Raw genomic sequence first — 14443 nt, forward strand, 5'->3', positions numbered from 1 at the left:
GTTAAGTGCTAAGGCTGCTAATCAAATGGTCAGCAGTTCAAATCCCCCAGGGGCTCCTTGGAAACTCTGTGGGGCAGTACTACTCTGTCCTATAGGGTCGCTATGAGTCGGAACCGAATTGACGGCAACAGGTTTGGTTACAAGGTATCAGTACAGAGGTAGAAAAAGCAGAGAATTAAAGTGAGAGAGAAGGGAAAAAAAAAAATCATACACAAGGGTGAGGAGAAACTTATGGAAGAAAAGTTAATAACTTCATTTAGTTTAACATAATTATTCCTTTTCTAAGGCTTTAAAATAGCACATGACCTTTTTCCTGAGGCACTTAAGACTTAGGAGCACATGAGTGATTTTCATGGCCTTATAAGTTTCTAGGAGATTTTAATTCTGTAAGACATAACAAAATCCCAACAGATATTCATTTTTGTATTACACTGGGAGTATGACATGTGGGCTATTTCATGGAAGAAAGAACTAAACCCTCCAGCAACCTTTCCTGCAATTGTGTGTTTGATGGAACAGAAAATCAAGAGTAAGTATTGGAATAAAAACGTAAAAAGACTGCTCTTAAGATATATTTAAGAAAGATAAAATCTAATCATATAAAAGCTTCTGGAAGCATATATATCATGATTTTAATAAGGCTTGTGTCTGAGAGGTGGGATTCTGGGTGTTTTTATGAGATGTGGTTTAGTAGCAGTCAAAAGCATGCATTCTAAAGCAAGTCTGATCTGGGTTCCATTATTGCCCTTTGAAACCCTGGTTAACCCCTGAGCCTCTGAGCTGAATGATACCATTCCCAGGGGCATGCTTCTTATTGTGTTCAATATGACTGGTGCTTGGTAGAATGGTGCAATGTGTCTGCCATGATATATCTACCACCGAGGAATTTTATGAAAAAAAAAAAATTTTTTTTTTTCCATAAAAGATCACATAAAATAATGAGTGTAAAGTACTTGGCTAGTTACTTAGTAATTACCCAGTAAATGGTAATACTGTTTACATTTGTATAGTTGGCTTGAAGAACTTTAAAAAGAAATTTCTCCATAATGATCACATATTGATTTTATAATATGAATTAAAAACAACAAAGACCTACAAAAATACTGGGTGTGGGAAAGTTTAACTACCTTCTACACATATAGGGAAGAGTAGGGAGTCACTTCTACTAGGAAAAGCTACAATTTTTCACATAATTATAGCTAATCATCCCTATATAGGAACCCTGGTAATGCAGTGGTTAAAGCATTGGGTTGCTAACTGAAAGGTCAGTGGTTCGAACCCACCAGCCACTCCATGGTAGAAAGATGTGGCAGTCTGCTTCCATAAAGATTTACAGCCTTGGAAACCCAATAGGGCAGTTCTACTCTGTCTTATAGGGTCACTATCGGTCAGACTTGACAGAAGTGGGTTCAGGGTTTATCTCAGAGATAGATGCCTCATAGAAAGGCCTAGTGACCTACTTGCAAAAAATCAGTCATTGAAAACCCTATGGGGCACAGTTCTACTCTGACACATATGGGGTAACCGTGAATCGGAATCAATTCAACAGCAACTGGTTTGATGTGGCGTTTACTTTGAAGGTGGAATGCAGCACATTGCTTATCTGCATTCATATAATACTGAAAAAGATCTATGTAAATTAAACATTAACTAGAGAAATATTTATTCCAGCCGTAACTGACCCTTTAAATTTAAAAGAAATGACATGTTAGAACATGGTTGATTAAGGATAGCTACGCATTCTTTGATACTCCTCCCAATGAGAGGTGAAAGCTAAATCCCCTACCTTGAACCTGGGCTGACTTTAGTTGTTTGCTTCACCAATAGAATGTGGCAGAAGTAACATTATGGGACTTGCAAGGCTAGGCTACAAAAAGCGCTGCAGATTCTGCCCCAATCTTTTGGAATACTTACTCTGGGGAAGGTGGCCACCATGGGGAAGGTGGCCACCATGAAAGAACTCTGACTACCTGAGACCAACCAGACTGTGACAAAACCCCAGATAACTACATGGACAGGCCATATGAAGAGAGAGGGGGAAATGTCCAGCCAATCCCAGCTATTTTGGCCATTCTAGCTCAGGCACTGGACAAGAGCAAAGAAGTCATCTTATGAGACATTTTACCCCAAGCAGACATGACATGGAGAAGAATTGAGGAATCCAGCTGACAACTGACAACAGAACTGAAGCCCCAGATATGTCCCAAGTTGAACAACCGAGCCATCTCCAGCCATTTACACCAACCCAGGTGAGGCTAAGTCATTGCAAAGAAGAAACATTCTCACTGTACCCTGCTTGAATTTCTGACCACAAATCATGTTGTTTTATGCCTCTAAGTTCTAGGGAGTTTGTTACGCAGCAATAGATGACCAGAACAGGCCTACTATTTATAAACCAGATAGACATCAGGTAGATTTATTGCTAATCTATTTAGCTGCCTTTCTTTCCATTAAGAATACGTTCTTATGTCAAACATTTACCAAAATTGGGCTGAGTCTAAAGTCACAAAATCTTCAAGAATGACTAAAGCAAACAAATATTAAAAGCAAATGAATACTAAAAGATAAAAAAAAAAAAAATTTTTTTTTTTAATTTTTTCAGAATGTCAAATCCTTGAGATACATTCTTACCAAAGCAAATTCGTGAGATATCCTTCCATCCGGAGGCAGTTTTGCACCAAAACCTAGAGCTGGAAACATTTTATCACTGTCATAATCTTGAACAATTTCTCCCACTGCCTTCAGTGCCATACCATAGGCATTCAGTTGGTAAGGATTCATGTAGTGGAGAGAAGTGGGCTGGGCAGGATTGCCTGATGACAGAGAAAACATTTCAAACAGAAGTGATAGGTTTAAGAACTTTTTTTTTTTTTCAGAATGAAATGTTTAAAATTATGTTTTTCTGACTATATTCATAGCTTGTCAAACATTTTCTTTTCAGGTAGATATTAACATATAAATATTTATTACATTATACCAGACATGTAGAAAGTTTTCTAAAGATATGTCAAAGCATATGAATGACTTTTCAGAAATTTATCCTCCCTGTCAGTGTCACAGGCTATGCCTGAGTTTCAGTCCTAGAAAAAGCATAGAAGTACTTTTGTCCGTCTTATTTTATGGTAATCTTTATTTAAAAAAAAATCATGTGATTGTTAGCTTAAATACTTATGTCCACGGTCAGAGGACCTGACTGATTCAAGAGGACTCAGTAACTACAAGGCCTTCCTAAGGCTGTATCACAAAAATAAATAGAATATTTTAGAAATATCCTAATTTATCACTTTAAGAAAGGAAACCACAGCGATTTTCAAATTCATGCTGACTACATATCTACACCTGAAAATTATCAGATCTAACTAGACATTAAACCAGGAGCCAGAAGTCCCAAAATTGAGTTCTGCTATTTATAGGACAAAAATCTATAAAATGACTGTAATAAATCCTACTATCGTGTTTACTGGGAGGACAAAATGAGATCATGTGTGTGAAAGAGATTAAAAATAATAAAGCACCGGAGAAAGTAAAGTTTAACTAGTACTGTTATTACTGCCTGGGTCATACACAAGGTTCTGAATTTCTAATATGCTTATACTGTGTAGGACATTGCACTTGAATAGAGGTGAATTTGAGAGAGAAATAATATATGTGCTACCACTGAAACACATTGAGATTCACACTGAGTTGCCCTAATTACCAGCACAAAGGCAGTCTGAAAGTCCATTTAGTTTCTTAAATGAAAATGGAAAGTTAAATGGGACTGTAATAGCACAAGTATTAATTTTTTCAAAATTCTACATTAAAACATTGCCTGAAGAAGGAAAGCCTCAGGGCATAGTTCTTTTCTGATAATGAAAAAAATAATAATAAGCACTTGAGATCCAAAGAGAAGAACCAAAATAAAGGAGAGATCTTTCAGCTTGTTATACATATAATTATACACAGAACATTTTTGACCCAAAAAGAATTCATTGCTCAAATGCATTTATATTTCCAAAGGGTAACCAGTATTCAAGGGCTGGTTCTACACGATAAAATTTTTAAAATGTGTCTTCCCTCTAAAGTAGGGACTTTGCCACTTAGTCAGAAGCCCACTGGAGACACAGATAAGCAGGATCATTACTGGACTAAATGGTTACTTAACACAACTCTCAAATATAAGAAGCGATGTTACTCAGTGATGCTGACATGGCAACTATTTCAGCAAGAAAACTACAATGTAAAATTAAAAGAAAAACAATCCCCCCACCCAAAAAAATCTTATCCTGCGGTGTGTCTAAAAACTTTAGTCTACCATGCATAGTGGAAACGCTGGTGGGTCGTGGTTAAGAGCTACATCTGCTAACCAAAAGGTTGGCAGTTCAAATCCACCAGGTGCTCCTTGGGAACTCTACGTGCAGTTCTACTCTGTCCTATAGGGTCGCTATGAGTTGGATGATGGCAGTGGGTTTGGTATTGACTTGGTATCATGCATAGCAGGGCCAGATTCAACCGATACAAAGATGTTGCCTATGTCTTTCCAGCATCTTCATCTACATCAGTCTTTTTATGGTACCAATGATGACACCTTCCCTCTCATTTCTACCTCTCAAGTTACTCCCCTGTCCTGAAATTCATTTTCTTCTCTCTTATGTCATGTACCAGACAGCCTCCCTTGTTTATTCCAGCCCTCTTTGTTTCTTCTTTCCTACTCTCATGTGTTCTGCACCATAAAATTTCAACAGTTAAAAAAAAATGCCAAATTGATGGTCAGCTCCTTGACTTCTGGGACCATGTCTGTACTCTCTTTGTACTTCTACAGTAATGCCTATGGAGGATGAACTTGTAGATGGATAACATTGGGCCCAACTAATAACAATACTATTTATAATAATAGCATAGAATCTAGTATGTATTAAACATCTTATTGCATACTTCATTTAATCCTCTCAACAAACCTAACACATGGGTGCTTTTATTATACTCATTTTTCAAAAAAAAAAAAACTAGTGCCACAGATAAGGAATTTGAGGCTTAGAGAGTTTTAAAAAACCTGCCCCAAATCACACATTAATAATTAGTAAAATTAGAATATGAACCTAATCAGTCAGAAACACCATCCTTTCCCAACCCATCTGGCATGAGGCAAAGAAATTGACTTCTAGAAAGTTTTTACATTTTTACAGCTCATTGTGGTCTCACAAAATATAAAGTTCCTATTTAATTATTCAAATGTGACTTCATAAATCATCCTGTGGTGGTCCATAATCTTTGTGTAAATATTTCTGATATAATAAGTGGTAAATTCAAATTTACTCAGACAACAACAACTGTGTTTCAGGAGTTACACTGGGAAGGCAACTTTAAAAAATTAAAATCAGACTCATTTGATTTTGTGTTAGAGATGCCTTTGTAAGAAAACCTCACTTCAATAGATTATTATAACTGCTTTAAAAAATTTTTTTTTCTGCTTTACTGAGGTAAAATTTATACATCATATAATTCACTCATTTAAAATGTACAATTCAATGATTTTTAGTATAGTCACAGATCTGTGCAATCATTACTACACTGAAATTTAGAACAGTTCCATCACCTCAAAAAGAAACCCCATACCCACTAGCTATTGCTCTCTTATCCTCATGTACCTCAGCTCTATCTATTTTCTGTCTCTAGAGATTTACCTGTGCTGAACATTTTATATAAATACTAAAACCAAACCCACTGCTGTCAAGTCGATTCCAACTCAAAGTGACCCTACAGGACAGGGTAGAATTGCCCCCTAGGGTTTCCAAGATCCCATTAGTCTATATGGAAACAGACTGCCACACCTTTCTCCCATGGAGTGGCTGGTGGGTTCAAACCACCAACCTTTTGGTTAACAGCCAAGCGCTTAACTACTGCACCACCAGAGCTCTTCATATAGACTCATGTAATATGTGGTGTTTTGTGACTAGCCACTTTGACTTAGTATAATAATCTCAAAGTTCAGCATGTTGTGGCATGTATCAATACCTCACTCCTTTTTACAGCCAAATCTTACTCTATTGTATGAATATACAACAATCTGTTTACCAGTTCATCAGTTAATTGACATATGTATTGTTTGGCTATTATGAATAATTCTACCATAAACATTAATGTAAAAGTTTTTTTGTGGACATACGTTTTCATTTTTCTTGGGTATAATATACTTAGGAGTAGAATTGCTGGGTCATATGGTAATTCTATTTTTAACAATCTGAGGAATTGCCAAATTGTTTTCCAAAGTGGCTTCAAGATTTTATATTCCTACCAGAAATGTATGAGGCTTTGGATTTCTCCGCATCCTTGCAACACTTACTATTATATAACTTTTTGATTATAGCCATCCTGTGGGTTTTATATATACAAGATCATGTCATTTGCAAATAAAGTTTTTTTTTTTTTTTTCCTTTTCTAATCTGGGTGCCTTTTATTTCTTTTTCTTGCCTACTCATTCTGGCTAGATCCTTCAACACAATGTGAATATAAATGTTAAGAGCAGACATCCTTGTCTTGTTCCTGATCTTAGAAGGAAAGTATCCAGCCTTTCACAATTAACTAGGATGTCAGCTTGGGATTTTTCATAGATTTCCTTTATCAGGTTAGGAAGTTCCCTTATATTATTAGCCTGTTGAATGTTTTCATCATGAATAGTTGTTGGTTTTTGCAAATGCTTTTCCTGCATCTATTGAGAAGATCATGTGGTTTTGTTTTTTATTCTATTGATATGGTATATTTACATAAAATTTTTGATTGTTAAACCAACCTTGCATTCCTGGGATAAATCTAACCTGATGATGTTGTATGTTGTTCTTGTTGTCACTTGCCAAAGAGTTGGCTTGGAATTGGTCATGGTGTATAATTCTTTTTATATGTTGCTGGATTCAGTTTGCTAGTATTTTGTTGAGAATTTTTGTGCTCATATTCATAAGAGATATTAGTGTGTAGCTTTCTTTTCTTGTGATGTTTTTGTCTAGTTTTGGTATCAAGGTATTGCTGGCCTCATAGAATGAGTTGGGAAGTGTTTCCTCCTCTTTGTAAAGGACTGGTATTAATTCTTCTTTAAATATTTGTTAGCATTCACCAGTGAAGACATCTTTTTATTACTAATTCAATCTCTTTACTTGCTATAGGTCCACTTTTTTCTTAGTAATTTGTGTCTTTCTGCAAGTTTTTGTCTCTCCTAGCTGCTCTCCTAGTGTTTATAGTGAATGAAAACTACTATTTTAAACCTGTTGGACTTTAGGTATTATTCCTATGTTCCAAATTTTACTGAATAAAATCCATGAGTAAAAATCATCAACTTAAATCCACAATGTTGGAGAATAAACACAACACACTGTAGTAAAGAAGGTAAGCTGAATTAAAGTTTGATCTCCTTATATCTAGTTCTTATTCTAGAAATAACAGCTAAGATATACTAAGTAGTGAAAATATTTTCTGGATCTGAGTTTCCTCATATGTATAAGAGGAGGGTTGGATTAAGTGATCTCTAAGGTGCTTTCTTGGAAACCCCGGAGGTGTAGTAATTAAGCTCCAAGGCCGTTAACCAAAAAAGGTTGGCAGTTCAAATCCACCAGGCGCTTCTTGGAAACTCTATGGGACAGTTCTACTCTGTCCTATAGGGTTGCTATGAGTCGGAATCAACTTGACGGCAATGGGTTTGGCTTTTTTTCCCAGGTAAAGTGTTTTCTTACCTAAAAAAACATCTATTATTTTGTGAAATGTAAGTCATTGGGAGAGAAATGTGAGAGAAAGAGAATATATTTGAGAGTCATAGGACAAGAAAGGATTAAAAAACCAAAAAACTGGTCACAACTTCTGGTAGAAGTTAAATAATGAGAGTCATATTCTTATAATAACTAAATTCAAACAGTTATTCTGTTTGGAACAAAGTTTACTTCAATATAAAATAAAAATTCCACTTTCTTTTTTCTTAAAATGTCTGAAATATAAATTATGAATATCTACACATGTAGTATTGCCTATATTGATGACAGTCCATATGAATGAATTAGAAAACCAAAGAAACCCATTGCCGTCAAGTCTGTTCTGACTCACAGTGACCCGATAGGACAGGGCGGAAATGCCCCATAGAGTTTCCAAGAAGCATATTGTGGATTTAAACTGCCGACCTTTTGGTTAGCAGCCATAGCACGCCACCAGGGTTTCTGAATTAAATGGAAATATTTTAAAATGATTAATTCTTAAAAACAAATAATGGAGTAAAAATGAGGCAAGTTGCATTAGTAACATACACTACTGAATTATATTTATCTAAATTAATATTTTTTTTAAATTAATATACACAAAAAATAAAAATGAACATTAAAAATAGACACATTTTACAATTGTAGTTATGTATGCAGAAGAAAGGACAGTGGAATGGGGGCAGGGCAAACAATGCGCTTAACTATATCTGAAATTTTTATTCCTTCAGAAGCAAAAATGACTATATTTCAACATGTAATAAACTGAGGAGGACTGTTACATATTTTTGTTATATTTCTTGTAGTCCTTTTTATATATGAACTATATTATAATATTAAAAAGAAAAAACTAATTTTATATAAGAAATCAGAAGTATATAAATGTGGAAATATAATATCTAAACCTCACCAAAAAAAATTTTATTTTTAACTTAATTGCTGGTAATTTTCTCCAGGGGATAGTCATAATACTCACCATTTGATGCTGTAAAATCAATAGCCACTGTGAAGTTGATTTGCGTTCTAGAACATAAGTAAACAAGAATCATTAATAATTAAATAACCTCACAAAACGTGTTTCTTTTCCATTTGCATTATCATATTTTTAACGTCACTAATTCTCTTAAATGTTTATTACTAGCAAATGTACTACAGCATACACTAACTACCATCAGGTAGACACTTTTACAAGGTAAGAATTTGGCAAGGTATCTTAGTCATACGACTGTAATGTGAAAAAATAAAGTCTCAAGAATAAAAATAACCTGTATTTGGGAGCACAATAATTAAGGGAGTGTCTCATAATGAAGAAGACAAACTGGAAATAATTACTTGCCAGTCTCAAATGCCAGCACTTATTATTAATTTGTCTTTTCAAAACAATTCTATAGTCTTCATGAAATTATTATGCCCTTAAAAGCATGGCAAAGTTAAAAATAATCTCTAATAAAGTCATTTCTTAAGCAAATTCTTTTGAACAAGTCTGAAAACACATGTTTTCTTTTGCTTTCTTCAGAGATGAAGAATTTCAGGTACCAGTCTATCCATCAATATTCACGGCATTCACGTGTGTGTCTGTGTATTTATGAAATTGTTTACATATTTTTAACTTTTAGCATATGATAATTCTTCCAAATTACTTGACTGGATTAATTTTTTGTTTTTCTTTTTTTTCTGATGAAAACTAAAGAGGTAATATTCACATAAGAAGTTTCTTCTTATGCACATATTGATGACTATTTGTATATGTAATTCTACCTCTTTCTCACCAAAGAAGACATAAGAATACAAATAAGTGAAAGACATGATTACTGGGATAAATTGGAATCTACACCTAATTAAAAAATAAATTTTAATTTAAAAAGTAAATCATTTGAAAATATACGTATTTATACAATTTTTAGAAACAAATTACTTTTAAAACACCTCACAACTGATTAAACCCTTTCAAGAACTGTTGGACATATGATATCCCACCCACTTTTTATGCCTCTAGAGTTCTTTGGAAAGGGGGTAGCCTGATTTTAACACATTTAGCTTCAAGGTAGGAGCCCTCTGAAATGGGCGATACTCAAACATCCTGAGCTGGAGTCTCATTTTTGTGTAGATTGAGAGTTTTCTTAGGTGATGCCTCCTGGATATGTGAATTTTCTAAACTTTTGACAAGTTTGCCTTTATTTCTGTGAGATAAGCCTCTTGATTATGTTTCCCAGTTACTATGTTCTCGTGAGAATGTACTTATCATGAGAATAAGCTATTGTCAGTCTTTATTCAGTCATAGTGGCCATTTTCTCCTTTATGCCATTCATTGTTTTCAGGTGTTATTAGCTCCCTTCTATTTTAGCTTCGGAAACCCTGGTGGCGTAGTGGTTAAGTGCTAACCAAAAGGGTTGGCAGTTTGAATCCGCCAGGTGCTCCTTGGAAACTCTATGGGGCAGTTCTACTCTGTCCTATAGGGTCGCTATGAGTCGGAATTGACTCGATGGCACTGGGTTTGATTTTTGGTTTTTTATTTTAGCTTCTGAACAGTAAATAACATCTTTCCAATAAGGAATAATGCATTGCAGTGGTACTTTTCTAAAAATTGGAACTTCTGTAAGTTATTCTTACCCTGCATTCAATTTTAGGGCCCAATCATTGCTTCCACCTGTAGGAGGTGGCATACACTGTTGTAATTCTGCAGTATTCCAGGGCAGCTGTTTCTGCTTCTTAGCTGTTAGTACTGCCTTTTCCATGGAGAATACATAGTAGTGGTAATTTTCCTGAGATTCAAATTCCTTTAGTTTTATTTGTTTTGCCTCTGAGTACTGCTTTTGCAGTAATGAAGAATGCATTGTAGTGGTAATTTTCCTGAGATAAAAAAAAAAATTCCTTGGCTTTACTAATTTAGGCTGTAAGTACTGCTCTGCAGCAAGAAAGAATGCATTGTACCATGTTTTGAAAAGTTTCATGACAAATAATAAAAAAGGCTAAGAAGAAAGAGACTAGAATAAAATTATGTGTAGTTATTGCCAGGTGCTTCATGTTTTACTTCATGTTTTGCAAATTTTCAAGAGAAAAAAAAAATCATCAAATCATATCAGCAAGATTTGTCATCCAGAGGCTACTGGGATATATGGGATCCCAAATAATGAGTACGAAAATCCACAACTGGTAACAAAAATTCTGAATTGGCCCTTTAATCAGCATGCCTTCATTAGTGAAAACAGTATCAACAAAAAATTCAAAAGAGAAAATAATTGGGTCTTGAAAGGGCTAACACTTCAAAAGTTGGGAACTGTTTGAATAAATGATGATGGTGATACAATGATGGGATTTAAACAAAACAGTTTGACTCTGGGGGGCCAGGAAATTAACCTTCTAATAAACGACTTTGATCACAGCATAGGATCCCCTAGGGTTCTCTTAGTGAAACTATAATAATATTTCCTTCTTTCTTTGAAAATTAAGCCTGAAAAGCCTTAGCTACTATTAAGGGATTGAAACCAGATGCCAGATGCGCACTTTTTTTTTTTTGAAGGGATGAACAACCTTTTGTGCTTTACATTTAACAAAAACTAATATAGATTCCATTTATAGCTATACAGTAATTTTTTTCTCAGAGTAGAAATTAGGTTTATAGGCTAAAAATTTAGTCTACTTTGGAGTATAACACTAAACAGGATGAACCAAAATGAGAAAAACTTTTAGAGAAGGAATATAGTGAGACATTTGAAGACCATTTTCAGATAATAATCCCCTCTGAGGCACTGAAAAGAATAGTGACTGTCAGTACATTGCTTTGTAATTCTGCTTCCGGGGAAAGACACAACTGCAGTACAAGATAGTACAGTGTAGTGGTTAGGGCATGGGCTTTAGAGTCTGAGAGAACTGGATTTGAATCCTAGCAACCCAGTTGGTGACCTTCGTAAAGTTTCAAAACTCTCAGAGGGCAGACACCTGGCACATAGCATGCCCTTAACAGAGGACAAAAAGTAAAACTACTTGAAATATTATTATTAGTTGCTATTTATTTAGGACATATATACACACACATGTTTATATATTGGAGCCCTGGTGGCACAGTGGTTAAGCATTTGACTGCTAACCAAAAGGTCAGCAGTGTGAATCTACCAGCAACTCCTTGGAGAACCTACGGGGTGGTTCTACTCTGTTCTATAGGGTCACCATGAGTTGGAATAAACTTGATGTCAATGGGTTTTGGAGTTTATATACATACACATATATACACCATATGTTTTTACATAGCTTCCATCAATTAACTTCATAAAAAATTATAAAGAAGATATTTTCTTTTTTAGACAAAGTAAGCTATACTTATAAAACTGGCATACCAGTATTGGAATTTGAACTCCATCTAACTCCAAAGACCATATTTATAACATATATACTACTTTGTTTCACAAATTACATGCTTGTAAACTGCCTGATTATAGCTGGAATTCAATAAAAGATAACAACTATATTATAATCTAAAAAGATACTACACAGGTGTTCTTAATAATAAAGATGCCAGGACATAATCTCATGCTCAGGCAAATTTGTCCTTCTATCAAGTATGTCATCAAGTACATAAATCACAAGATTACTGGCATATATGTCTTCTTATATATTTTACTCAAATGCCACCTTATTAGGATGAAAAATAATTCTGAGTTTCGAGAATATATGTTTCAGTATATTATACAGGTCAATATAGGGAGTTGATTTTTGGTTCAATCTCCCGTAGGCTATACAAATAAGACCTTGTCTACATCAACTCTTACTTAAAATAGTACTACCAAAGATCTCTTTAAAGTGTTAAAAAGCAAAGACGTCACATTGAGAATTAAGGTGCGCATGACCCAAGCCATGGTATTTTCAATCACCTCATATGTGTGGGAAAGCTGGACAATGAATAAGGAAGATGAAAGAATTGATGCTTTTGAATTATGGTGTTGGCAAAGAATATTGAATATACCTCGGAACGCCAGAAGAATGAACAAATCTGTCATAGAAGAAGTACAGCCAGAATGCTCCTTAGAAGCAAGGATGATGAGGCTTTGTCTCACATACTTTGGACACATTATCAGGAGAGATCAGTCCCTGGAGAAGGACATTATTTTGGCTAAAGTAGGGTCAGTAAAGGGGAGGAAGACCCTTAGTAAGATGGACTGACACTGGTTGCAACAACAGGCTGAAACAGAGCAACAATTGTGAAGATGGCACAGGATGGGGCAGTGTTTTGTTCTGTTGTACACAGGGTCACTATGAGTCAGAACTAACAAGATGGCACCTAACAACAATAACAACAGCACAATGCTTTGCAAATATAGGAATCTCACCATATTTACTGGTGACTAAATTTTTTTTTAAATGTGTACATCTTATAGTTGTTTCTCACATGTTCTCCAGAGCAGCCCAGGATGTGTGGCATAACCATAACTTCTTTCAAGCGTTGTTGTTGTTGTCATTGTTAGGTGCCATCAAGTCAATTCTGACTCATAGTGACCCTATGAACAACAGAAAGAAACACTGCCCAGTCCTGTGTTGTCTTCACAATTGTTACTATGCTTGAGCCCATTGTTGCAGCCATTGTCAATCCATCTCATTGAGGGTCTTCCTCTTTTTTGCTGACCCTCTACTTTAACCAAGCATGATGTCCTTCTCCAAGGACTGATCCCTCCTGATAATATGTCCAAAATATGTGAGACATAATCTTGTCATCCTGGCTTCTAAGGAGCATTCTGTTTGTACTTCGTCCAAGACAGATTTGTTTGTTCTTTTGGCAGTCCATGGTATTCTTCTCCAGCACCACAGTTCAAAGGAGTCAATTCTTCTTCGGTCATTCTCATTCATTGTCCAGCTTTCGCATGCATATGAGGCAATTGAAAACACCATGGTTTCGGTCAGGCTCACCTTAATTCTCAAGGTGACATCTTTGCCTTTCAACACTTTAAAGAGGTCTTTTGCAGCCCATTTGCTCAATGCAATGTGTCTTTTAATTTCTCGACTGCTGCTTCCATGGGCGTTGATTGCGGATCTGAGTAAAATGAAATTCTTCACAACCTCAATCTTTTCTTCATTCATTATGACGTTGCTTACTGGTCCAGTTGTGAGGATTTTTTTTTTTCTTTATGTTGAGGTGTAATCCATACTGAAGGCTGTGATCTTTGATCTTCATCAGTAAGTGCTTCAAGTCCTCTTCGCTTTCAGCAAGCAGGGTTGTGTCATCTGTATAATGCAGGCTGTTAATGAGTCTTCCTTCAATCCTGATGCCCTGTTCTTCTTCATATAGTGCACTTCTTTGGTTATATGTTCAGCATACAGATTGAGTATGTCTGTGTCAGGGCTGTATCCTTTCACCATATCTATTCAATCTGTACAAGCATTAGGTTCATCTAAAAGACTTCAATAATCAGAGATATAAAGGTCCTTTCAAAGCCAAAGTTATGCCCAGCAAAGCTACAAAGAAAAGCTATGGTGGCTACTAACAAAAAAACCTCTACTATACATAATAAGAGAAAAAGAGAGAGCAGATGTTTAGAGTTAAACAAAATGAAACCTTTAGATGGCTAAGCTAAACTACATTACCAAACCAAGTAAATCAGGTACAAAATAATCCATTAATTGTAAAATTAAAAAGAAATGTAAGAAGAAGCAGAGGAAGAGGAGGAGAAGAAGAAAGAAGAAGGCAGCCCCAAGAGTGCTCTTTAAGGCTAGGATACTCCAAGACTGAGTATAAAAGATTG

General features: G+C 35.4%; 1 protein-coding gene across 1 annotated transcript in view; it reads right to left on the bottom strand.

Moving 5' to 3' along the window:
* CPNE8 (copine 8) overlaps positions 1 to 14443 on the bottom strand; it is a 268313-nt gene that overhangs the window by 40475 nt on the left and 213395 nt on the right. The window contains exons 14-15 of the mRNA XM_049882814.1: positions 8689 to 8735; positions 2632 to 2813 (exon numbers count right to left, since the gene is read on the bottom strand). Of these exons, the coding sequence (XP_049738771.1) occupies positions 2632 to 2813; positions 8689 to 8735 (229 nt within the window). The remainder of the gene's footprint in view (positions 1 to 2631; positions 2814 to 8688; positions 8736 to 14443) is intronic.

Source organism: Elephas maximus, chromosome 4 (assembly GCF_024166365.1).
Source record: "Elephas maximus indicus isolate mEleMax1 chromosome 4, mEleMax1 primary haplotype, whole genome shotgun sequence".
Classification (NCBI taxonomy): Eukaryota; Metazoa; Chordata; class Mammalia; order Proboscidea; family Elephantidae; genus Elephas; species Elephas maximus.